Source organism: Kogia breviceps, chromosome 4 (genome assembly GCF_026419965.1).
Source record: "Kogia breviceps isolate mKogBre1 chromosome 4, mKogBre1 haplotype 1, whole genome shotgun sequence".
In the NCBI taxonomy this organism is placed as follows: Eukaryota; Metazoa; Chordata; class Mammalia; order Artiodactyla; family Physeteridae; genus Kogia; species Kogia breviceps.
Window position 1 is genome coordinate 63,713,232 of NC_081313.1, and position 26,803 is coordinate 63,740,034.

Consider the following 26,803-nt stretch of genomic DNA (forward strand, 5'->3'; position numbering starts at 1 on the left):
GGCTGCACTGGGTCTTCGTTGCTGCACGTGGGCTTTCTCTAGTTGTGGCGAGTGGGGGCTACTCTTTGTTGCGGTGCATGGGCTTCTCGTTGCGGTAGCTTCTTGTTGCGGAGCACGGGCTCTAGGCATGCAGGCTTCAGTAGTTATGGCACGTGGGCTCAGTAGTTGTGGCGCATGGGCTTAGTTGCTCTGAAGCATGTGGGATCTTCCTGGACCAGGGCTTGAAACCATGTCCCCTGCATTGGCAAGCAGATTCTTAACCACTGCACCACCAGGGAAGCCCTTGCTGTAGTTTTAATTTGCATTTCCCCAATTACTAGTGGGAAGGTACAACTTTTTATATATTTTTGGCCCCTTGAGTTTCCTCTTCTCTAAATGGCTTTTTCTTTTCCTTATCAGTATCTGATATCTATAAATTCTGGATACTAATAGTTTTCTGGTTATGTTCCTTGCAGAGAGCACCACTGTCTTCTTGTGGTTTGTAAGTCTTAGTATTGATTCCTATTCTTCTGTGTGATTTGTTTTTTTCCCTCTATGGAAGATTTTTGGACATTTCTTTTTATTCCTGATGTTCTGTAACCTAATTTTACTGCTAAGCATAAAGGGCTCAATTTATCATTTTAAGTAATTTTTCATGAAAATAAGTACATAATGCTACAAAAAAAATCTAATCACAACAGACATACCTAACGCAGAAAATAACACTCCCAACTTTGATACTGTCAACAGTTTGCAGCATGCTTTTTCCCCACACATGAACATTTATTAAACATTTTGAGTGTTATACACAATTTGCTTCTTTTATTTAGCAATTTTTGGCATTTTCCTGTCAGTACTTCATTCTTTTTAACTGCTGCAGATGTTACATTTTATAGACATATTGGTTAGTTATTTCTTATTAATCAACATTTGGGCTGTTTCTAAGTTTGAAAAAAAAAGTTGCAACAAATACTCTTGGGTCCATTTCTTTGTTCAGGATTAATTTCTAGAAGTGGAAGTTCTGGGTCCAAACCCAGAATATTTTGAATTTTAATTGATATTGCTAACTTATACTCTAAAAAGGTTGTACCAATTTATAAGGCAGAAGTGCTATTTTTTTGGATACTTAATCTAAATCTTTGCTAACGTGATGTGTAAAACATGTTTTAATTTTCATTTTTTAATTCTTTTAAGTTTAGTTTCTAACTTACTAATTTTGGTTTCTAGCAATATTCATTCTCAATTTATTACCTCTTTGAATTTTTAATTTTAGCCATTATGTTTGATATTAGATTATTCTTTTTCGTAAAGAGCAGCCAATTCTTGTTCTATCATTGTAACATCCCATGTAATCTCACTGAAGATCAGAAACAAAGTTTTTAAGGTGTCAAACCTTCTCCTTTAACCACCGAAAAGGTAGTCTCGTACATGCCTCTTTACTATACCTGTGGAATATCCTGGATTTTTCAACTTATTGACTCCTGGTCTGAGTGAAGAGAATTTTTTTCAGAGTGTGATATAAAGTAATTCACAGTCCCTCTTTTGATCTAATTTAAATAACTGAATGCTAGCTTTTCTGTTTATAATCCATTTCTGACCTTTGGACCCATCTGCCTAGCTCCTAGCTCTATAGGCTCTGGTTTCAACTCATGCTACCAGGGCACTCTCCCACTTTGGACTGTCTTGGTAGATATTCTACCCTAGGCAGGTGCTGGTCACCTATTTTTTTTTTTTTTTTTTTTTTTTTTCCTGTATGCGGGCCTCTCACTGCTATGGCCTCTCTGGTTGTGGAGCATAGGCTCCAGACGCGCAGGCTCAGTGGCCATAGCTCACCGGCCCAGCCGCTCCGCGGCATGTGGGATCCTCCCAGACCGGGCACAAACCCGTGTACCCTGCATTGGCAGGCGGACTCTCAACCACTGCGCTACCAGGGAAGCCCCTGGTTACCTATTCTTGACTCTTGATGGGCATTCAGGAAGTTACAGCAAGAAATGTTTCACAGATGGTGATACAGTCTAGTTAAGATTAATGGGAAATAAAAGTACTTTGCTTAGAAATAATTATCCATAGATCTAAAGTCAACAAAAGTCTCTACAACAAAAAATACGTAATTTTGCTGGGGGAGGAGGAGGCTTGAAATAGATCAGAAAACACTTTCACATTAATTGTTCTTTTCATATACTTCAAATTTGTACTTAATGCCTTTCTCCTCCTGGACATCAGAAGGAACACCTGGATATCTGTAAAAGAAAAAGATGTATAATTAAATATTATGCAAATACACTACACATGCAAATAGTAAGAAAAATTTCAAACTACAGAAAGTTAGAAAATAAAAAGTATAATTCTTCTTCCTTTCCTTCTAACTCCTAGTTTTTCTGCCCCAAACTAACCACTGTTAGCAGTTTCTCTTTTATGTTCCTACTCTGTCACCCAGCTAATATGAAATTTCGTAAGAACTTTTTGCAAGTCTTACATTTGGTATCAAATCTCTTGTGTGAGCAAAGAAAAAATGAAACACAACCTTTAGCTGTTAGAGTGGAACTGAAGTTGTGTGTGGTGCATGGGGATTCTTGATTTCCGTTTTATCAGTGGACACCACACTGCTCTAATTCCCCACTGTGTGGCTTATTTCATATCCTTTACTAGAATCACTGTTTATCTGATCTTTTCTACTCCCTAACACTCACTTAGGTGTGTGTTTCCCTCAGCTTCTAAGTCAAAACCCAGGCCCTCCTTTGGGTATATACTTAAAAGTGGGATTGCTGGATCATATGGTAGTTCTATTTTTAGTATTTTGAGGAAACATCATACTGTTTTTCATAGTGGCTGCATCATATTACATTCCTACCAACAATGTACAAGAGTGCCAATTTCTCCACATCCTCACCAACACTTATCTCTTGTAGGGGTATCTGCACTTCCATGTTTACTGCAGCATTATCCACAATAGCCAAGGTATGGAAACTACAGTGACACATGAATATATAAAAAAAAATGTATACATACAATGGAATATTATTCAGCCTTCAAAAAACAAGGAAGTCCTGCCATATGCAGCAACATGGATAAACTTGGAGGACATTATGCTAAGTGGAATAAGTCAGTCACAGAAGGACAAATACTGCATGATTCTACTTATATGAGACATCTACAATGGTCAAATTCATAGAAACATAGAGTAGAAGGGTAGTTCACAGGGGTTGAGGGAAGGAGGAAACGGGGAGTAGCTGTTCAAAGGGTATATAAAGTTTCAGCAAGATGAGCAAGTTCTGGAGATCTTCTGTTTAACGCTGGGCCTATAGTTTACAATAGTGTATTGTACACTTAAGCATTTGTTGAGAGTAGATCTCATGCTGTGTTCTTATGACAACAAAAAAATTATTTTTCACTGAACACCACTGCTCCCCGCCCCCCGCCCCCACAAAAAACCCCAAACCCGGGTCTTCCACTGAAGGCTCTTCTGACCACTCTTGGCCACAGCCCTAATCTTGGTGCAGTTCCGTAGGTTTGTGCTGGCTGTATCCACTGTGCTCGAGGTGAGGGGTCAGGAAGACTTGCTTTAGTCAGGCTTGTGTTTGAATCTGGTTCTGCTGTGTGACACTTAGCTACCAATAAAAAGTCTTCATCCTTATAGAGAATTTAGCACTATGCCTGATATATTAAGTGCTCTGCAAATGTTACCCATTAATGATATTAGTTTGTTTTGTCCCCCTAACTATTTTCTAACCTCATTGTAGGCAGAGATAACATAGAAAACAAGTTTAAATCTCTTATGATACCCAACAGAATGCTGAGTAATAATAGGAATTAACCTTTTGTTGACCGATTAGAGATTATGCCATTTTGAAAAAAAATATAATTAGAAACATGAAATAACAATAGCATAATAATATGTAAGAAAAAAAAGGAGAATATATTTAAGAGGAAGAAGGTATGTTTCTATTTACTAACCATTTCCTAAGCTGTTTCTGTTCTACTGTTTTAGTAGCAATAGTTTTTTCTTTGTTTAAAGAAATGATTTTACTAGGCCAACTTTAAACCACAATTTTACTTTCTTAGATGAGCCACCAAAAGCAACATTTACATTTGTGCGTGTGTGTAAAATTCTCAAGAGTATCAAGATTGTCAGTTAACAAGGTAAAAGCAAAGTATCAAATCAAAGCTATTTCTAAAACCATGAATAATAATGATTTAGAAATAACTATGCTATGGGCTAGATATGGTCACTAGTCATGGTAACAATGTTTATTTTCTCTGTGAAACAAAAACTTAATTCTGCTTAAGATTAATTTTACTTTTCACAATATTCACGTATTCAGTCTGTTTTAATAATGATAACTACCTCATAATCATAATTCCAAACTTTTCTGAAGAACAAACTGTCTAAGAGCAACCTTTGAACTCCAAGTTTAAGTCTAACAGGATTTGGAAATACCACCTATTTATTGTGAACCACCCAGATAGATGGTCTTTTCTAGAATCTTCAAGCATTAAAGAAGCAAATGAATACAAATAATCATAAGATCTGAACTGACAAAGGATCATGAGAATAATGCAGAGATGATCTGATGGAAGGTCTAAAATAGAGGTAAACAGAGTTCCTGGAACAGGTATCTATAAGAACCAAATCATAACTAAAAATGATGACTCGATAGGAAGCACAGGCTCAGGAGGAGAGGGATCCACAAATAATATGGACAAATATGCCAGGATCCTGTTGGACAGTCAAGAAATAATGGGAATGGAAGAAGAAACATAAGCCCATCTAAATCCTACTTCAGGTGTCTACTGGTGAGGGGCATCTGTCCCAGCTCTGGAGCCAATTACTGCCTCAAAGGCCTCTTCTGGTCTTTAACCCTATTTGACTACATGGTCACATGAAAGGTTGTTAACTAGAAGAAGTCTGTTTGGGGCTCATTAAGTGGGAAAACTGCTGCTATAAAATATTTTGCTCTGATGGTTTGGTTGAAGCCTAGTGTGAAATAGTCTGAGATAGAAAGACTTCTTCAGGCAAGATGAATAAGGGCAGAGCCTTAATGGACAGGCTGTCATGGTGTTGTCAAAAAAAATTATTGCACTGACAATGACCCACTGGGAAAAAAGCGAGACACAAAGTAAAACCATCTTACTTTGTTAATATTCTGCTTTTAGACTTCTACCTCTTGTGGCTTCATCTACATTTTAATTTATTCTCTTCTTGCTTCACAGTAGTCTTCTTTCATTTTTATTTCATTATACTGGCGCTTTTATTACCAGGAAGTTTGGTGTTAATAAAAGATACTGTGTTTGAACTGAAACCTATGTAACCACAAGAGGCCTAGGATAGGGATAATGGAAGTCTAAACAAAGTGGGTAGCTGTGGGGAAAAAATGAAGGGGAGTAAAGAATGATTAGAACTCATTTCTGGACAGTAGGGAGTAATTCTAAGTTGCCCAATGTAGAGAGATTTGGAAAGAAAGCTCCAGAATTGAGCAATGTTATAGACGTCCAGGGACAAAGCATATTCTCTTTGCTTCAGAGGTTTCCTTTTTCTCTATTTCATGAAAGATTTATACTACTTCATATCTCCCTTATCCCTTAGGGGATTCCCTCCATCCCATGTTAAAGAGGCTGTTACTACGTTGCTACAGGCTTGAAAGTACAGATGACCATGATGTGCTGCAGTGGAATAAAGGACTTTTTGTTTTCTTCCATAGCCTTGTTTAGAATGTCCATTTTGGAGCAATTTCTTTGAATTTTGGCTTTGGATAGCAATTTCCTATCTCTGTCTACTCACCATTAAAAATTTCTCAGACATTTAAAGAAGAATTAATACCAGTCCTTCACAAACTCTTCTAAAATGTATTAGAGGAGAGAACACTTCCCAACTCATTCTGTGAGGCTAGCACTATCCTGATAGCAAAACTAGATGAAGACGTTACCAAAAAAACCTACGGACCAATATACCAATATCCTTATGAATATAAATGTAAAAATCCTCGACAAAATATTAGCAAATGGAATTCAGCAACATATAAAAAGGATTATACATTACTACCAAGTGGGATTTATCTCAAAAATGCCAGATGGGTTTAACAGAAAAATCAACTAATGTAATATACCATATTGATAGTGTATTAAGTATTAATTATATGTTTTGTCTTATTAATGACAAAAACCACATGATTATCTCAAGAGACTCAAAAAAAAGTATTTGACAAAACCCAATACCCCTTCATGATAAAAACACTCAAAAGATTAGAAATAGAAGAGATCTTCCTCAGTGTGATAAAGGGCATGTATGAAAGACCCACAGCTAACATCATATTTAATGGATGCTTTCTCTCTAAGATCAGGAACAAGACAAGGATGTCTGCTCTTGCCATTTCCATTGAACATCATACTGGAGGTTCTAGCCAGGACAATTAGGCAAGAAAAAGAAATAAAAAACATCCAGATTAGAAAGGAAGAAGTAAAACTATATTTGCAAATGATATATTTGGTATCTAGAAAATCTGAAGGAATCCATTTACAAACAGAATAAATGAGTTCAGTGAGGTTGCAGGATACAAGCTCAATAAACAAAAATCAATTGTATTTCTATATATTAGCAATGAACAATCTGAAAATTAAGAAACAATTTGATTTACAATAGTATCAAAAAGAACAAAATATTTAAGAATAAATTTAACAATGAAGTGCAAGGTTTGTACACTGAAATCTACAAAACACTGTTGAAAGAAATTAAGGAAGATCTAAATAAGTTGAAAAGACATCAAATGTTCATGATTTGGCAGTTAATACTGATGTGATGGCAATATTCTCCAAAGTAATCTAGATACAGTGCAATCTCTATCAAAATCCTAGCTTGCTTTTTGGCAGAAATTGACAAGCTGATCATAAAATTCATATGGAAATGCAAGGAACATAGAGTAATCAAAACAACAACAACAAAGTTGGAAGACTAGTACTTCCTGATCGCAAATGTTACTACACGGCTGCAGTAATCCAGACAGTGTGGTTCTGGCATAAAGATACACATGTAGATCAGTGGAATAGAACCGAATGTCCAGAAACAAACCCTCACATTTTTGGTCAACAGATTTTCCACAGAGGTGCTAATTCAGTCGGGGAAAAGAACAGTCTTTTCAACAAATAGTGCTAGGACAACTGGTGTGCTGCTTACCAAAGAATGAACTTGGACTTCTTCCTTATAGCATATATAAATGAACTCAAACAGATCATAGACTTAAATTAAGAGTTAAAACTATAAAACTCTTAGAAGAAAACACAGGAAAAAATCTCTGTGAGCTTGGATTAGGTAATGGTTTCTTAGGTATGAAACCAAAAGGACAATCGACAAAAGAAAAAAAATAGAAAAAATGGGGCTTCCCTGGTGGTGCAGTGGTTGAGAATCCGCCTGCCGATGCAGGGGACACGGGTTCGTGCCCCGGTCCAGGAAGATCCCACATGCCGCGGAGTGGCTGGGCCCGTGAGCCATGGCCGCTGAGCCTGCGCGTCCAGAGCCTGTGCTCTGCCACGGGAGAGGCCACAGCAGTGAGAGGCCTGCATACCACACACACACACACAAAAAGAAAAATTGGACTACATAAAAATTAAAAACCTTTGTTCTGCAAATGATTAGGAAAAGTGAAAGTCAATTAGGAAAGTGAAAAGACAATTCAGATAATAAGAGAAAATATTTTCAACTCATATATCTGATAAAGGACTTGTATCCAGAATATTCAAAGAACTCTTAAAACCCAGTAATAGAAAGATAAATAACCAAATTTTAAAAATGTGCAAAGGATGTGAATTGATATTTTTCCAAAGAAGATACAGTATATAAATCTCCAATAAGCACCTGAAAAGATGTTCAACATCATTAGTCATTAGGGAAATGCAAATCGAAACCGCAACCACAATAAGGTACTACCTCATTCCTACTAGGATAGCTATAACCAAAAAGGAAGACAATAACAAGTGTTGGCAAGGGTATAGAGAAACTGGAAGCTTCGTATGTTGCTGGTGGGACTGTAAATGGTACAGTCACATTATCAAAAGTTCAGCAGTTCCTCAAAATGTTAAACTATATGACCCAGTGATTCTTCTCCCAGATTATACCCAAGAGGAATGAAAATATACATCCCCAGAAAAACTTGTACATAAATGTTCAAAACAGCATTACATTAACCAAAAAGTGGAAATAAATAAAATGTCTACTAATCGGTGAATGGATAAATAAAATGTAGTAAATCTATACAATGGAATTCTTTTGGGCATGAAGTACTGATACATATTACAACATGGATGACCTTGAAAACAGTATGTTAAGTGAAAGAAGCCAATTCCAAGAAGGACTTCATATTATATGATTCTGTTAACACGAAATATCCAGAATAGGCATATCTATAGAGATACAAAATAGATTTAGTGGTTCCTAGAGCCAGCAGGGGAAGGGAATGGAGAGCGACTGCTAATGTGTACAGGGGTTCTTTCTGGATGGTGAAAATGTTCTGAACTTAAGATTGTGGTGATGGCTTCACAACCTGAATATACTAAAACCATTGAATTATATACTTCGAACGGGTGAATGTTGAGATGTGTGAATCATTTCTCAGGATATGTTAATATTTTCTTTTCTAAGAGTCAAAGAGCCAGAATTGTATTTGTTTTAAGTTATCAAGGATCTTGAAGGGTCATAGCTTTGGAAAGAGGTCTAATCGAGAGTGACAGGGTTTACAAAGTTATTTAATATGAAACTGATTCATACAGTAATCTATTCTTTTTGTTAGTAGCAAAAAGAAAGGTAAGAAATGATGGATAGCAGAGATCAATATCCACATAATGTGAGAATCAGCAATCTAAGCAGTACAAGAGAAAATAAGGTGGGACAAAGAAACACAGCTGATTAAAAAAATATATATATATATATATGAAATCAATGTGATTTTTCTAAGTAGTCACCTTTGGAGACTATAAGCAAAAGCCTGTACTTTAGCTGTTTAGAAACTTTTTAGAGTTCTTAGAATTTCCAGTTTTCTTTAGACCTAGTTAAGAGCCCAAGAAAATCAGTCACAAACTTCATTTGATTTGAGACCATTACCTATATTACTCTGTAAAGTAATATACTTTATTTTAAAGCTTGGCCATCCATTTATTCAGACTTGGCTCTGAATGCTGCTTTTAGGAGGTATTTCCAAAATCAAACTTGCACTCAAAGAATGACTGTTTTCAACTGAGAGTGTTTGAAAGAATGTGTTAAGAGCTAGTCTAAAAGTGTTGATATAATTAATCTTCTATTCTGCATAGCCAACAGCTGAAAAGTGCTTTTAAACTAAAATGTTTTCAAAAGCAGACAGTTTCATGCTAAAATCAAAGTAAACTACAGAGTAAATCAAGTGTAACATCTTCTTCCACCTCCACCACTAAGTTAGTTCCTTCATCTTTCACCTGAACTACTGTAACTGGTCTCCCTGCTTCACTCTTTTCCCCTCCAGCCCATTGCCCATAAATAGAAGAGTATCACTCTCTATTCAGAACCCTCTAAACTTGCCCTGGGTCTGATCCCTCTTGGGCTCCCCCTCTCTCACAATGCCCACCATGGCTTTCAGGTTCAGGGAACATGCCAGGCTTCTTTCTGCCCTCAGTTCTCTGAGCTAGCTACTTCTGGTTTCCGGAATGCTCTCCTCAGCCCTTTGTGTGGCTGGCTTCTTGCCATTTAGATCTGGTGTAGACATCACTCTTCAGAGAGGACCTCTCAGACTACACAGTATCTACCACATCACAGTATTTCAATTTACCACACAGCAACTCTTTGGATGTTTATCTATTATTTGCCACCCTTCTCCTCTACTATAAATGATGTAATCTCCTGGAGAATAGTGACATCATCTGTCTTGGTAAACATTGTATCCCCAATGCCTAAGACAAAGTCTGATGCTAAATAAGCACTGATCTTACAGAACGAACTAATGCCTATTCTCTAGATTTCAGTGAAGTCATAAAACCTGAATATTCCCAAGTCTGTTAAAGCAGATATCCAAAAATTCCTATAGTTTTTGTCTATAAAACACATTGCTACTTCGAATTCAATCTGAAGAGACATTCTCTTTTCTATAATTCTTAAGCAGGAAACCCAAAGGTGCTTCAGACCAATTAATAACATTTTACTTACTCTGGGATAAGTTTATATTTTTCCAAATCAATTTCTGGAAAAAATGTGTCACTTTCAAATTCCTGCATGATCCTTGTCACAAATAGTCTAAGATGGCCTGGCTTGTTCATGGCTTCCTTTGAAATAAAACAAAAGGCATCAATTTCCTTATTTATCTGTGTCAAAAGTTATAGAAACTCTAATATTTTTGCTTTAATTACATACTGAAGTTTGTACTAGATATTAGAGACATGCTACATATCTTGTTACCTCCAAAGCATGCTATTTAATTATCCTATTCTTTAGTTTGGGACCCTGCAAAGTATGACTTAGTGGGGAATGGCCCTAATCATTTATCAATAATTACAAGGGTGAGTTCAAACAACTCTGGGCTCTAGTTTGCTTACATGAACTCTTTTCTTCATTTTAAGCATTCAGTTTTGTCTTTTATCTTTGGTTGTTGTTTAAGAATTAAAAACCCCAAATTATCTAGTTACCCTCCATAGAAAAAATTTACATATGTATATATGGATAGGATAGTAATTTCATGAGACCTTGACTAATGAAAATCCCAAGGGCATACTCAGTACATATACATAAAATTTAATGCCTCAATTTCTCAGCAGGTAGTTACAATGCGAGTAGGTAATTTATTCTGTCTCTTGTTGCTAATGATTACATTTGGCATTATATTGGTAATGACTTTTCTAGTACTGCCTATAGTACTATTGATAGTTTATACAGAAAAAAAACTGCCCTGGAACAAATACCTTAAAATTCTAATACAAAGTCAGGAGTCCTAACTGCAACTCTAAGAAAGCAATAGCTCTTGATTTTGAAATAGCTTTTGAAACAAAACAAAAACACATATACATATAAATTCAACTGTGTGTAATCCTTAAAATTCCATACAAAGGGCATAGAACAAATTTTACTTTTTATTTTCAATACTATGGCTTACATTAAATCATTTATTCTCTTGCCCCAATCAAATCAGTATTCTACCAATTCTTACTGTACCAAAAATTAGAAAAATTGAAGGGACTAATCACAGAAGCATTGATCTGTATCAAAGTTAATGATACCTGGCCCAACTTTTCTTTTTCTTTTTTTAACATCTTTATTGGAGTATAATTGCTTTACAATGCTGTGTTAGTTTCTGCTGTATAACAATGTGAATCAGCTATACATTTATATATACCCCCGTATCTCCTCCCTCTTGCATCTTCTTCTCACCCTCCCTATCCCACTGCTCTAGGTGGACACAAAGCACCCAGCTGATCACCCTGTGCTATGTGGCTGCTTCCCACTAGCTATCTGTTTTACATTTGGTAGTGTATATATGTCCATGCCACTCTCTTACTTCATCCCAGCTTACCCTTGCCCCTCCCCATATCAAGTCCATTCTCTACATCTGCATCTTTATTCCTGTCCTGCCCCATGGTTCTTAAGAACCATTTTTTGTTGTTTTAGATTCCATATATATGTGTTAGTATATGGTATCTGTTTTTCTCATTCAGACTTACGTCACTATGTATGACAGTCACTGGGTCCATCCACCTCACTACAAATAACTCAATTTCATTTTTTTTTATGGCTGAGTAATATTCCATTGTATACATGTGCCACATCTTCTTTATCCATTCAACTCTTGATGGACACCTAGGTTGCTTCCATGTCCTGGCTATTGTAAATAGAGCTGCAATGAACATTGTGGTAAATGACTCCTTTTGAATTATGTTTTTCTCAGGGTCTATGCCCAGTAGTGGGATTGCTGGGTCATATCATAGTTCTATTTTTAGTTTTTTTAGGGAACCTCCATACTGTTCTCCATAGTGGCTCTATCAGTTTACATTCCCACCAAAAGAGGGTTCTGTTTTCACCATACCTTCTCTAGCATTTATTGTTTGTAGATTTTTTGATGATGGCCATTCTGACTGGTGTGAGGTGATAACCTCATTATAGTTTTGATTTGCATTTCTCTAATGATTAGTGATGTTGAGCATCCTTTCATGTGTTTGTTGGCAATCTGTACATCTTCTTTGGAGAAATGTCTCTAGGTCTTCTGCCCATTTTTGGATAGGGTTGTTTGTGTTTTTGATATTGAGCTGCATGGGCTGCTTGTATATTTTGGAGATTAATCCTTTGTCCGTTGCTTCATTTGCAAATATTTTCTCCCATTCTGAGGGTTGTCTTTTCATCTTGTTTATGGTTTCCTTTGCTGTGCAAAGCTTTTAAGTTTCATTAGGTCCCATTTGTTTACTTTTGTTTTTATTTCCATTTCTTTAGGAGGTGGGTAAAAAAGGGTCTTGCTGTGATTTATGTCATAGAGTGTTCTGCCTATGTTTTGCTCTAAGAGTTTGATCATGTCTGGCCTTACATTTAGGTCTTTAATCCATTTTGAGTTTATTTTTGTGTATGGTGTATGGATTGCAGTAAACTTCCCTCTTAGAACTACTTTTGCTGCATCCCATAGGTTTTGGGTCATCGTGTTTTCATTGTCATTTGTTTCTAGGTATTTTTTGATTTCCTCTTTGATTTCTTCCATGATCTCTTGGTTATTTATTAATGTATTGTTTAGCCTCCAAGTACGTGTATTTTTTACAGAATTTTTCCTGTAATTGATATCTAGTCTCATAGCATTGCCATCGGAAAAGATACTTGATACAGTTGCAATTTTCTTAAATTTACCAAGGCTTGATTTGTGACCCAAGATATGATCTTATCTGGAGAATGTTCCATGAGCACTTGAGAAGAAAGTGTATTCTGTTGTTTTTGCATGGAATGTCCTATAAATATCAATTAAGTCCATCTTGTTTAATGTATCACTTAAAGGTTGTATTTCCTTATTGATTTTCATTTTGGATGATCTGTCCATTGGTGAAAGTGGGGTGTTAAAGTCCCCTACTGTTACTGTGTTACTACTGTTGATTTCCCCTTTTATGTCTGTTAGCATTTGCCTTATGTATTGAGGTGTTCCTATGTTGGGTTCATAAATATTTACAATTGTTATAACTTCTTCATTGATTGATCCCTTGATCATTAGGTAGTGTCCTTCTTTGTCTTTAATAGTCTTTATTTTTAAGTCTATTTTATCTGATATGAGAATTGCTACTCCAGCTTTCTTTTGATTCCCACTTGCATGGAATATTTTTTCCAGCCCCTCGCTATCATTCTGTATGTGTCCCTAGGTCTGAAGTGGGTCTCTTGTAGACAGCATATATACAGGTCTTGTTTTTGTATCCATTCAGCCAGTCTGTCTTTTGGTTGGAGCATTTAATCCATTTACATTTAAGGTTGTTGTTGATATGTATGTTCCTATTACCATTTACTTAACTGTTTTGGGTTTGTTTTTGTAGGTCTTTTCCTTCTCTTGTGTTTCCTGCCTAGAGAAGTTCCTTTAGCATTTGTTTTAAAGCTGGTTTGGTGGTGCTGAATTCTCTTAACTTTTGCTTGTCTGTAAAGGTTTTAATTTCTCCACTGAATCTGAATGAGATCCTTGCTGGGTAGAGTAATCTTGGTTTTAGGTTTCTCCCTTTCATCACTTTAAATATGTCCTGCCACTCCCTTCTGGCTTGCAGTTTCTTCTGAAAGATCAGCTATTAACCTTATGGGGATTCCCTTGTATGTTATTTGTTGCTTTTCCCTTGCTGCTCTTAATATTTTTTCTTTGTATTTAATTTTTGATAGTTTGATTAATATGTGTCTTGGCGTGTTTCTCCTTGGACTTATCCTGTATGGGACTCTCTGCACTTCCTGGACTTGATTATTTCCTTTCCCATGTTAGGGAAGTTTTCAGCTATAATCTCTTCAGATATTTTCTCAGACGCTTTCTTTTTCTCTTATTCTTCTGGGACCCCTATAATTTGAATGTTGGTGCGTTTAATGTTGTTCCAGAGGTCTGTGAGACTGTCAATTCTTTTCATTCTTTTTTCTTTAGTCTGCTCTGCAGTAGTTATTTCCACTATTTTATCTTCCAGGTTACTTATCTGTTCTTGTGCCTCAGTTATTCTGCTATTGATTCCTTCTAGAGAATTTTAAATTTCAATTATTGTGTTGTTCATCATTATTTGTTTGCTCTTTAATTCTTCTAGGTCCTTGTTAAACTTTTCTTGTATTTTTTCCATTCTATTTCCAAGATTTTGGATCATCTTTCCTGTCATTACTCTGAATTCTTTTTCAGGTAGACTACCTATTTCCTCTTCATTTGTTAGGTCTGGTGGGTTTTTACCTTGCTCCTTCATATGCTGTGTGTTTCTCTGTCTTCTCATTTTGCTTGACTTATTGTGTTTGGGGTCTCCTTTTTGCAGGCTGCAGGCTCATAGTTCCCATTGTTTTTGGTGTCTGCCCCCAGTGGGTAAGTTTGGTTCAGTGGGTTGTGGAGGCTTACTGGTGGAGGAGGCTGGTGCGTGTGTTCTGGTGGATGAGGCTGGATCTTGTCTTTCTAGTGGGCAGGACCACGTCCAGTGGTGTGTTTTGCAGTGTCTGTGAACTTATGATTTTAGGCAGCCTCTCTGCTAATGGGTGGTGTTGTGTTCCTGTCTTGCTAGTTGTTTGGCATAGGGTATCCTGCACTGTAGCCTTTTGGTCATTGAGTGGAGCTGAGTTTTAGTGTTGAGATGGATATCTCTGGGAGAGCTATCACCATTTGATATTACATGGGGCTGGGAGGTCTCTGGTAGACCAATGTCGATCTCAGCTCTCCCACCTCAGAGGCTCAGGCCTGACTCCTGGCCGGAGCACCAAGACCTTGTCAGTCATACGGCTATTAGTGTTGGAGTGCTCCTACAGAGGCGGGAGGAGGCTGGGGCTCACTGTGGGGACAAGGACAGTGGCAGCATAAGTTCTGAGAAGTACTCCTTGGTGTGAGTCCTCCCAGAGTACACCATTAGCCCTACCAAAGGGCCTGTAGGCTCCAGTGTTGGGTTGCCTCAGGCCAAATAATCCTGACCCACCATTTTTGTACAGGGTCAGATGGGAAATATTTTAGGCTTTGTGGGTCATATGGTTTCTTACCTTTGTAGGCAAAAGCAGCCATAAACAATACTAAACCAAGGGCATGGTTGTGTTCCATTGAAATCTTATTTACAAAAACAGGCTGGTAGTCCTGAATGTTCTGTAAGTCAGTGTGATGTGAGGCGGATAATGCAAAAACCTACAGATTCTACTTCTTTATTATTTATATTAGTACAGATATATTAAATTATATAAATGTATTTAAGTACTTATATTGTTTAAAGAATACATTTTCAAGTGACTACAGTATTGAATCATTCAAAATGTGATCGGCACTCAGCAAAAAAACCCACTTATTTTCTTAGAAATTCATTCTTGGCTGAAAAGATCAAAGGAAAATGTCCATTTTCCCCCTATTACAAATGGAGAACATTAAAGATTGTAGAAACAGGAACCCAAGAAACAGAGTTTTTATAATGCCACCTAGGATCCTGGTATACTTCTTTCTAAAATAATTTCAGTGTTCATATATTACGACAAGCCACAAAGGGTAGGGGCTGATTTTTCCTCTCCATAAATGTAATCTTTCCTCAGTGTTATAAAAGAGTTATAAAATTCTAGTTATTATCCTCAAAATTTTTAATGCTGGAAGTCATCTGGTATCAAGAAAAAGGAATATTTTCTATTTAACACAGTGTCTTCCCTTATGATACGAAATCATGTAACACTTTCCCCCTACCCTCACTTTATATGAAAATTGTTGAGGGAAAGTCTTGTGCTTTGAACAAGTTCAGATACATCTAGTCAGTGTATCTCAATGGAGAGGCACAGCCTTTCTTCAGTAAGGGACATAATATTTATCCTTGAGGAAAAGATGATAGCTTAGTGTATCTAGGCACATCCAGGGAGGAGAAGACAATGCAGTGCAAGTACAATTCTCAGGAAGGATTTAGAATGTTTCTAAAGTTGGAAACATCAACTATTTTGAATTGAAAATAGACTGGTACAGACCTAAAAACTTACTTTAAAATTTTCATTTAGTTTGTATGATAGTATCAAACAATGAATAGTGCAAATTGGCAATATGTCTAACTTCCAGGAGAAATAATGTGCTTCCTTTGCTCATGGCTTAATTTTTTAAAGTTGAGATGGCAGGGAAGCTGAAAGAAAGAGGGTAGACTATTTCCTTATAGTCACAGATAACGTTACTTACCTTATAAACAGAACTGCCTCCCACTATCCAGACCATGTCCACTATATTTGTTAATTCTGGTTGCTCAATAAGTTTTAAGGCACCATCCAGACTTTTGGCAAGAAAATGAGCTCCCTGTGGAGGTTCCCTAAGATTACAAGAAAGAATTACACATAATTTCTATAAAACCCATTCATACTAGTCAATCTGACTAGGAGGCAGTAATTATAAAATTAAAATCATCATAAATATGAAACCTTTCAATAAAAAGCATTTAACATCAGTATGGCCCATGGCCAATAATTCAACCCACATTTGTGTATGTATGGTCTACAATGAATCAAAAACAGAACCACTTGTGATACTGCATGATATTTGTGGTGGAAAAAAAATCACAACAGTAGTTGTTTCCGGAGGGATGGGCTAAAGATTCACTGGGAAGGGGCTTGAGGTGGCTTTCTGGGAGTGACAGTAATGTCTTATATCTTTGATATGGGGTTACATAGGTGCATATATTTGTTAAAATATAGCAAATGTACATGTAAGACTTGTACATTTCATTGTACATAATATTTATTTCAAAAGAAAAAAACAGTAAAGTAATATTAAACTCTAGTTAATGAGATATATAATGAATTATATAGGGGAAAATATACTAATGTCTGCAGTTTTGGAAAAGCATAAAAATAACAAGACTGATGGATGGTTGGATGGATGATAAAACAAGCATAGTATAAAATAATCTATGTGGTAGAATCTATGTTGTGGGTATACAGGTGTTTACTGTAAAATTCTTTCTATAGGCTTGAAAGTCTTCATGATAAAATGTTGGAAAAGAGTGTTATGTTTGAGTGACTGTAGTTTGGAATGATATTCAAACTGTTAATATGTGGTTACCTTTGGGGTGTGGGGAAAGGATTCTCATGTTTCAAACAATATAGAAATAAATGAATTATCAAAAAATGAGCATGTTATTACTTTGTAATTAAAAATCCCAAAGGGGAAAAGTCAATTAATTTATTGTTTATATTGACTAGCTCAGTCTCTCCCAACCTCCCAAACTTATTTTGGTGAGAGTTTGCAATTCCCTTTATAAATGAAGAAACACGCAGAAATTGCTTTCAGAGTAATTAGACACAACAGAAATCACAATTCAATGTCAAGTTCTTAGACTGATGCTTTTAAAAAATAATATAATTGCCTTTGAACTAGTAGTTCTAACAATGATTAACTAAGAGCTAATGGGGACTATTCATTCTCTTTGCTGCCCCCTTTCTCACCTTCTTGATATCTATTTGACTTACTTCGCTCTTTGTCATCTCTCAAGGAGTTAAGATAGCACAAAAGAATGTATTTGATTCAAAGCTGGAAAAAGACACGGAGACTAGGGTGAAGCTAAAGGAGCCAAGGGATCCCCAAAGGTATCAGGGCAGTTGCAGTGACTAAGATGGACCAGGCCATTCGAGGGGAGAACTGAATTTAGAAGAAACAGACTTGGAGTTGGGGGGAAAAGACAGTCTAGTTAATAAACAAAGTTTACAATGACTTTGAAAGAGTCAAGATGGTTTTAGCAACTGAGGATGTTTAAGTCAGGACTGCTGACAGGAGTTAAGGTAGGATGTAAATTGGTGATTTAGAAACATACGAGGAAAACCGGAAGAGGTATTCTAGAAGTAGGTGGATTACGGCAAAATGATTTAGAAGGTGGTATACATGGTTGGTGTGGACTTCAAAGAAAGGGGACAATCTTTTTGTGAAGACTGTGGAACAATGGCTTGAGAATGATTCAAGGGATTAAGGTAAAGACTACTACTTTGCCCTTTTGCAGTGAGTCTAGAAAGGAAAACAAAGAGCAGATTAAGGATTTGTTTCAGATTTTTGTTATAACAGACATGGAGGAAATGCTTCATTCAGCACAGTATTGCTACTTAGTGGTATAGAAATGTTTCACAAGAAACACTTGACCCTAGATGGGCAGAAAATTAGCAAAAATATTGAGCCAATGGTTGAGTTCATCAGCCTCTTCACAGCACAAATCCTAGAAACTAACACAATAAATACCATATGGCAAGCACTCAATATTGTTACTTATTTCATTGCTAAATTTTCTTTCTATAATTATCTCAATCCGATCCACATTGGATTCCCTCACAAAGGACAGTTGGTATGTGGTAGCACACATACTCTACATCAAGAAGTGTGTGGCCATGGTGGATATTTTGCTTCTTACCCAGAATCTTGAATTCCCTCAGAGGGTTGCCATGAAGATTAAAAGAGATAATGCACATAGCAGGCACTCCAGTGATACTTCCATCCCTTTCCTTAAAAGCCCTATTCAAGGGAGGCTGTTTTTTACCTGATGGATAGCTGTGTTACAAAGAAAATATCTAACATTTATTGAGTACCTACTTGCTCTGACAAGTAGTAGGGTCAGGCAGTGCTTTATACTCATCATACCATTTAATGTTGCCAGCAGTCCTATGTAGGTACTATTATCCCTTTTTACAGATGAGGATATTGAGGTTGAAGGATTAGGTTGCCAACAGTCACACAGCTAGGAAATGGTGGACCTAGGATTTGAGTTCCAGCAGCCTGACTTTGGGGCCTGAGCTGCACTTATTATTCAGACAATAGGCTTTCAACTGGTGGTCATAGGCTGCAAAGGTGTTAGATTCTCCCTCAGGCCTCAGATGGTGTGGCCTAGTTTAGGCAGAGCCCTCAGGCCAGTGTTTTCTGGCCTTGAGCTACCTCATTTGATTACCGTGTGGGTATTATATAAACATTATCCTTTCCATTGTGCCTGATGTAAAGAGGATGGCAGATAGAATTCTGCCCCAATTTCCCTGAGGACTGTTGGGAAAAGTTAAAAACAAAAACCCTAGGCTAGAATCACATCTTAACCAGAATTCAGAAATATGTTCACTTTAAGACCTTTAATACTCAGTCTTTAAAAATGTGATTTCTAACTATTAAAAATTGATTCAAATATGCTTCATCCTCATAATTGAATACTATGTGGCCACTAAAAATATTTATAGAAATTAATCTTTTATTATACTGAGTGGGGAAAAGGCAGGTTACAAAGTGTTGTTATGTGGGATGATTTTATTTTTATAAACTGACTACAGAGCATTTATTCCATGAAAATTCTGGAACCCCTACTTTGCTAGGAGATATGCTAGGTGCTGGAAATAGGGATTTTTTAAAAAAATGCACTTCCTGTACCAAAAAGATTGTGACGGCAGGCAAATAAATAGCTCGGCAGTGGCCATAAAAGTGAAAAGGACATGCAATGGGGATGTATGCAGGATGCTAGATGGGCACAGAGGTTGTGCATCATCTGGTTGGGGTGACAGGAAGAATTCTCTTTGGAGTCTGATCCCTTAGCTGAGTCTTGATGGAGGTAAAAGCATGAGCAAAACACAGAAGTGACAGGCCACTATAAATATTATTGAGGCTTACATTAAGGTTATTTAACAAAAGAAAGCTCCATGAAAATTGAGAGGAGAAGAAAAGTAATCTGTGGTGAGGTTTAAAATACTAAAGGGCAGTATAATAGAGCAAGGTATTGAGGACAGAAAAAAAATGGAGTCTAGAATAAAACAGTGGAGGCGGTGGAAGGAATTGATTTTAAAAGCAGGGCATTTTTCTGTCTCAAGATTGAGGGAAGGAAGAACAAAGTGATACGTTAAGATGAAAATAAGATCATGAGCCTGTCCATTGTGATCTCATTAATATTAATATTTTCAATAAGCTACAAAATTATGTAATTTTGCTAAAATAGCAAGGACTGGGGGAGTAGGACCTGATATCTGTAGGGTACCTTCTGTGTGCCAGAAATTTAACATATAAAATATTAATTAACCCTCAAAATCACCCTAAGAAGTTGTCATTATTAATCCCATTCAGCTGATAAGAAAGTTGAGGTTCAGCAAGGCTCAAAGTTAAAAAAGCCTAAAGCCGCAAAGTTAATAGGTACTAGAACAGGTATTAGAAGCCAAGTTGGCAAGTCTTTGCTACACCAAGTATGTGAGTGGTGGGGAGAGAACTGAAGCTTTATGAAGGGAAGAAAGTTTTAATCACTGTGGAGTATATGATAGAAGGACCATAAAAAATTATTCTGCTGGGCTTCCCTGGTGGCGCAGTGGTTGAGTCTGCCTGCCGATGCAAGGAACACGGGTTCGTGCCCCGGTCCGGGAAGATCCCACATGCCACGGAGCGGCTGGGTCCGTGAGCCATGGCTGCTGAGCCTGCGCGTCCGGAGCCTGTGCTCCGCAAAGGGAGTGGCCACAACAGTGAGAGGCCCGCGTACCACCAAAAAAAAAAAAAAAAAATGCTATGAACATTTGTGTGCAAGTTTTTATGTAATCATGTTTTCATTTCTCTTGGTTATATACCAAAGAGTGGAATTGCTGGGTCATATGATGATTCTATGTTTAACATTTTGAGAAAATGCTTGTTTTCCAAATGAGGCTGCATAATATTTCTTTTAAAGCCACAACTTGATTATCTAGAAAGCTTTGGAAAGGCATTTTTCCTATACCTTATTAAGGAAACAGTTATGCAAAATGACTAGTATCTGGCAGCAAATTTTTGGATTACTTTGAGGATTCAGTTTCTTTTTACATTGTGGGGTGGTGGTGAAAAATTGAATATCTCTAAAAGCTTGCATGAGCAAGAGATTTACATGTGTATATCTCCCCCCTTTTATTTAGGACCTAGCAGTGCCTGGCACATAGCAGGTGCTCAGGATATGTGTGGAACTGACCAGCAAGTAGGGAAGCAGAAGGAAGGACAAAAAATAACTCTAAATTTTTTCTCTAACTGGTATCCCTATTTCCTTGGTGTGTTTGGTGATAAAGATTTTAAATTTTCTCTCTGCCTTAAAAAAAAAAGTGAAATGCACCAACAAATGTTACATATAAATACATAAGAAACAACTGAATCCAATTACATACACCACAGGGGGGTCATAAGGAAGAAATAAAACTCATCATTTGAGAAGATATGCTGGCCCAACTGAACATCTCCCCCACTGAGATTTCTTTATGTTTGTTTTAGCTCAAGCTGGCCATAAATAAACTTGAGTAGTATTCAAGAATATGTTATTAAAGAGTCTCTGGGAATGGCAATACGGTCTGTGAATTTGGATTCTATGATGTAAAGATATAATCAGAATATCCTAGCAACCAGGAGAAAGAGAACAGCATGAAGATCGGGGCAGATGGCAAGATGCACATCAACATATTCCCCATCACCCAAAGGCAATCAGTGAAATATTCTGGTATACTTTCTTCCAGGTTTTTAACCTATACCATTCTAGGAGGGATTTAGGAGAAAATCTATATAAGCCTGAGTCCCCTTAGGCTATAGCTGTGTAGTGTTTTTCCTTCCGTGGTTGGATAGTCTTCATGTGTTCACTTGGCTAGGCTATAGTACTGTTATTTAGAAACTAATCTAGGTGTTGCTGTGAAGGTATTTTGCAGATGTGATTAAAGTTGATAATTAAATGACTTTTATCTGGGTGGACCTAATTCAAGGGGTTGAAAGGCCTTAAGAACAGATCTGAGGCTTCCTTGAAGAAGAAATTTCACCAGCGGGCAGCAGCTTCAGCCCCTTCTGCAGAGTTCCTGCCTGCCCTTCCTGATGGCCTGCCCTACAGATACTTGGACTTGCCTACGCAGCCCCACAACTGTGGAATTCCCTGCAATAAAATTCTTTTATCTATCAATCTGTCTATCTATCCATCTATCTATGTTCTACTGGTTCTGCTGCTCTGGGTGAACCCTAATAATACACATGGGAAAGGAATATTATGACCACCGTTATTAAGCAAGCAGTGCCCTAGGATGCTGCATTTTTTGTGTGATTATATTATTAGTTTAAGAGAGAATAATTACCATGCCAGTCCTAAACTTTCCCTTATAATTCAGGTTCCCCTCTCCCTCCCAGAACCCCCCTGCAAAACCCCTTGAGGTTCCAGAAGTTATTTTAGTGGGCTGGGACCAATGTAAAAAATAACAAAAAGAAACAAAACAGCAATCAGTTTGCATCACATGTAGAGTAAATGCCATGGAAGGCTTGGTGAAGGTAAAAGCACTGGAATTGACTTGATGAAGAGTCTTAATGCTTTTACCTAAACTGCTTCCCCCTCCTCACACTGCCAAGTCCCCAGGGCATTTCCAGGCATCCAGAACTATGTTACCTAATGTTAAATTGGTAAACAGAAAAATTCCTCCCCCAGGCCAACTAGAGACACTGACTAGAATTCCTAGGAAATGCTTCCATTTCAAAACTTTGAAAATTTTAACCTTCAGATGCTGGGTAAAGAACACAAGCACAAAATATTATTTGGCTGTTGTGGTAAACTAGAAATAACAGGGCACAAGACTATGACCAGTTTTTAGCCCATCCTAAAATTTACATCTTATTGCATTTAGGGCTAGGTAAAGAGAGGGGATAACCACTTAAGTTTGGCAAGTTCCATAATATATGTATTTTGATTTCATGTGAAACTAGAAAAGTTTATTAAATTACATTATATAACTGATATTTAAGTCTACTGAATAATGGTTCAAGGAAACATGTAAATCTACACTTGATCTTAGCCAAAAGGCCGAGAAGCGATGGAAACGTGTAAATCTATTACCATAGTTAGATTTAATGTAATTTGTCAATGTGATGAAATCAGTCACTTGAGTAACAGAATAAGTTACTGTCATATGGCATAAATAACTGCTTCTTATTTTGTGTAATCACCTTTATGATATTAAGTAGCTTCATCCACAGTTACATTCATACTATTTTATTTTGTCCTATACTGACCTCTACCATAAGAAATGGAACATGATTTTCTTGTGGTGAATTTATGGTATAGTACTTACTTGAGTTCTCTGCTGAGAACTATATTAATTCTGTCCTTTAAAGGTCGATTCTTCTCCGGAATGGAGAACCAGGTTTTCCTACCCATAATCACCAAATTCTGCTTACCTGTAAAATCATATGCAAAAGATAAATATATTTTGGGAGTATACATATATATTTTTTATATATTCATACATATATGCATAGATATGATTGTCATAGGGACACCTAGTGGATCTGCTTTAAAAAATTAAAATTTAAAACAGCTTTATCAAAATTTACCATTTGTCATCCACTATCTAAGTCTAGTAACTGTTATTTCCTTTGGCTTTTGCCAACTTATAACCAATATACAGTTTTCATCAACTGTAGTCATGTATATTATAGTAGTTAAGAGCAAAGATTCTGGGTTGAAGTGCTCAAATTGAATGTATTCTGTCATCTACTAGGCGAGTCATGTTTATCTCCTGTGCCTTATTTTCCTTATCTATAAAACAGAGATAACAATAGTTCCTACTTGTAGAGTTGTGGCAATTGAAGACTTACAACAATACTCAGCATCTAATATGTACTGTGATAACTGATGTAACAGTATTATTCATATTTGCATACTTTGTAGATTTAAATTAGTCATATTTTTTAAAGACAGCTGCTTAATATTCCTTGCAATTAGCTTAAAACATTATCATTTGAGTTTCTGTGCATCTATTTCAAGTATAACACTTCTATAAAAACTTTACACATGTAAAGCTTCCATTTTTGTTTAATTACTTAGGAGAAAAAAACCCTTGGGAGTCAGCTATCTGGATCAAAGGAACATACTCATTTCTATGATTTTTGGTATGTTCTGATAGACTATCAAAAGGACTGCATGTATGTTTTCTTTTTTTAAATGTAGTTTTATTACTTAAAAAAATTATTTATTTTATTTATTTATTTTTGGCTGGGTTGGGTATTCATTGCTGTGCGTGGGCTTTCTCTAGTTGCGGTGAGTGGGGGCTACTCTTCATTGCCATGCACAGGCTTCTCATTGTGGTGGCTTCTCTTGTTGTGGAGCATGGGCTCCAGGAGCATGGGCTTCAGTAGTTGTGGCTTGCGGGATTCAGTAGTTGTGGCTCGCAGGCTCTAGAGAGCAGGCTCAGTAGTTGTGGTGCACGAGCTTAGTTGCTCCGTGGCATGTGGGATCTTCCTGGACCAGGGATCACACCCGTGTCCCCTGCATTGGCAGGCGGATTCTTAAACACTGTGCCACCAGGGAAGTCCCTGTATCTGTTTTCTTAAAGAATCATCATTAGTTTGATTTTATTTAAACAAAAACACTAAATTTACAAACTGCAAGTCATAAGACTAAGCATTTTTCAGATTTTGCTTCACTACTCTTACCAAATATTACCTTCATATGTTGGAAAAAATTTTTTTCCTCCAAGAATAAACAAACAAAAAACCCCCTATAATTCAGAGTACCCTTATACAATAATACACTATATTTTCAAAGACAGAGCTTTACGTGTTCAATAAGGAGGTATCAACTATTAAAGCTAATGGAACTAATAGGTGAGGAATTCTGATGAGGAATATGGCACAGACCTGACCTAACAACTAAGGTAGAGATGATGAGTGAAGGACATAGGGAGGCGTTAAAAAAAAAAAAAAAAAAAAAAAGCCAAGACATCCTTGGTACCCTTTCATTTGTTCATCCAAGTAATACTATATTTACTGAAAACCAGCAAACAGGTCAGGCATGGGATGCTCTTCCTATTAGCAGGCCATACTTAGGATTTTTGAGAGTGGTTCATGTCAATTTTTTAGCTTCAAGCTTTTGCCATCATGTCTCCACTAGTGACTCAAGGGCCAAATTGAAGTACCTTTTATCTGTCCTGTTATAGTTATGCTGCATCTGCTCCTTTCTGATTTACTGTTTCCCTGTTTACTCTGCTATTCCTCCTCTAATGAATAAACACACGTCTCTTAGGTTTTTTCTCCCTCATGCCCACATTCTTATCCTTGGTTATCCTTTCTTTCCTTTTCAATTCACCTAGTTCCCCGTGCCTGAAATTGTCCCGGATATCCTACAAGCACTTTAAAAATCATCATCATTACAGCTGCACGCTATTCCCCACTCCTTTATTCTCCATGTCACCCAGACTCTCAACTGAAAATCTGAGAGTTCGTTCATCTTTGATGCCTTCCTGCATCACCTTTAACTTTCTAATCTCCAAATTGAGTATCCCGTAACCGCTTTTTGGACTTTTGTCCTCTCCATTGCCATTCAGGCACTATCATCTCTTCCAGCAGCTATTTCAAAGGCCTGTTCTGGTTTCCTTTGCCAGTGCTAACCTCCACAGAAGCCTCTACCTAGCTTCCAATTTTGACCAATACCTGAGTTGTACGCGCGCCCACATAAAATTTCAAAGAATTTTTTTCAAAAGAAAATGTTTAATGAATCTTGGGAACATACACATTTACGTTAGGAAAAAAGGTCCCAGACTAACATGAAAAACTTTTAATTTAAGTAAAATTTGCACTGGTAAGCTTCCTTAGGCAAGACCCTTCGCAAATTTGAATCACTTAAAAATCCCACATTACCTTCTACTGAAGAGGTTGTGGTCATTCTTTGGAAATACCTGTATTCATTCCTACAAGTTAGAGAAACACATAGTTACTCAGAATGTGATCCCGTGGGCTTCATCTCTAACGCACCCGACAAACGGTGCGCTGGGGGGACCTCCAGGACTGTGACTTTGCTCTGGGATAGGACGCGGGGGGAAAAGGCCTAGCGGTGCAGCTGCAGCGGGACGGAAATCACTAAGTAGCCGCCAGGCTCCTGACGCGGAAAGAAGTCTAAGCCTACCTCCCGCCAACTCAGGTCACGAGTCCGACCCCTTCTCGCAGCGTCGACCCGGCCCGGCCCAGGTGCCCCGATTAAGCTCCGATCCAACACACTCGACCCACCCCCGGCCCAGCAGGTACCTGAGCGGGGGCCAGGGCAGGTCCCCGTTCTTGCCGATGCCCATGTTCTGGGACACAGCGACGATGCAGTTTAGCGGACGAACCATGATAGCGGCAGAAAACACTTCCGAGCTAGCACGTCACACTAACACGGGGATTACCCGCCAGTTTGGCGCGAAATTTTGGTCACCCCGCCCCCTCAGTCCTATTTGTGCAGGCGAGACCCCGCCCTCGTCCCGCCCTCCGCCCCGGCGCACTGCAGGGTTGGGACGTGCTCGCGCCCGCAGACGCCCTGGGAACGGCGGCCGCGGGCTCGCGCTCCCAGCTTGTCCTGCTCCGGGGTTGTGGCTGCCTGCTCCGCGATGTCGCGCCGGAAGCCGGCCTCTGGTGGCGCCGCTCCCGCCGGCCCAGGCCCTGCAAGGCAGGCGGTTTTGAGCAGATTCTTCCAGTCTACGGGAAGCCTGAAATCCACCTCCTCCCCAACGGGTGCAGCCAAGAAGGCGGATCCTGACTCTGACTCCGCAGCGCCCCTAGCGTCCACTCTCCCGCCTCAGTTGCCGCCACACGTGGTGGGTTCGGTCCAGGACGGGGCGGGGCCATCGGGGATTGGGCGCGACCGTACGGGCGGGGGCGGTGCTTGTGGGTGGAGCGGGAGGAGGCGGGGACTGTGCGCGAGAATATGCGAGATAACTGGGCTAGGCGGGAAAGGGGCGGGCTCAGGAAGG

At 38.0% G+C, this 26,803-nt stretch overlaps 2 protein-coding genes across 8 annotated transcripts in view; one reads left to right on the top strand and one right to left on the bottom strand.

The window, feature by feature from the left end:
* DHFR (dihydrofolate reductase) lies at positions 1–26,615 on the bottom strand. 4 transcript variants are annotated; one of them, XM_067031234.1, is made up of 6 exons: positions 26,100–26,615; positions 25,716–25,765; positions 23,150–23,255; positions 16,287–16,413; positions 10,139–10,254; positions 1–2,219 (listed from the first exon to the last, which is right to left on the bottom strand). In XM_067031234.1, exons 1-6 carry the CDS (start codon positions 26,183–26,185, stop codon positions 2,141–2,143), a joined length of 564 nt encoding a protein of 187 aa, XP_066887335.1. In that variant the 5' UTR covers positions 26,186–26,615; the 3' UTR covers positions 1–2,140. The 4 variants fall into 4 exon arrangements, with proteins under 4 accessions (XP_066887335.1, XP_066887336.1, XP_066887337.1 ...); XM_059060685.2 differs by having other exon boundaries at positions 2,056–2,219; positions 23,150–23,250; positions 25,711–25,765; positions 26,100–26,279; XM_067031235.1 differs by lacking the exon at positions 25,716–25,765 and having other exon boundaries at positions 747–2,219; positions 26,100–26,222.
* MSH3 (mutS homolog 3) overlaps positions 26,324–26,803 on the top strand; it is a 183,014-nt gene continuing 182,534 nt past the window's right edge. For 2 of the 4 annotated variants that reach the window (XM_067031233.1, XM_059060652.2), the window contains exon 1: positions 26,353–26,647. In XM_067031233.1, the coding sequence (XP_066887334.1) occupies positions 26,441–26,647 (207 nt within the window). In that variant the 5' untranslated portion in view covers positions 26,353–26,440. Of the gene's footprint in view, positions 26,648–26,803 lie in introns of all 4 variants that reach the window. The other 2 variants (XM_059060650.2, XM_059060649.2) reach the window with 2 other exon arrangements.

Excerpts from the sequence above, each read along its gene's own strand:
- DHFR (XM_067031234.1), bottom strand. The coding sequence starts at position 26,185 with ATGGTTCGTCCGCTAAACTGCATCGTCGCTGTGTCCCAGAACATGGGC. Across the intron at positions 23,256-25,715 it reads CACAACCTCTTCAGTAGAAG|GTAAGCAGAATTTGGTGATT; the intron begins GTAATGTGGGAT and ends ATGATTTTACAG. Across the intron at positions 10,255-16,286 it reads GAGGCAGTTCTGTTTATAAG|GAAGCCATGAACAAGCCAGG; the intron begins GTAAGTAACGTT and ends TTTATTTCAAAG.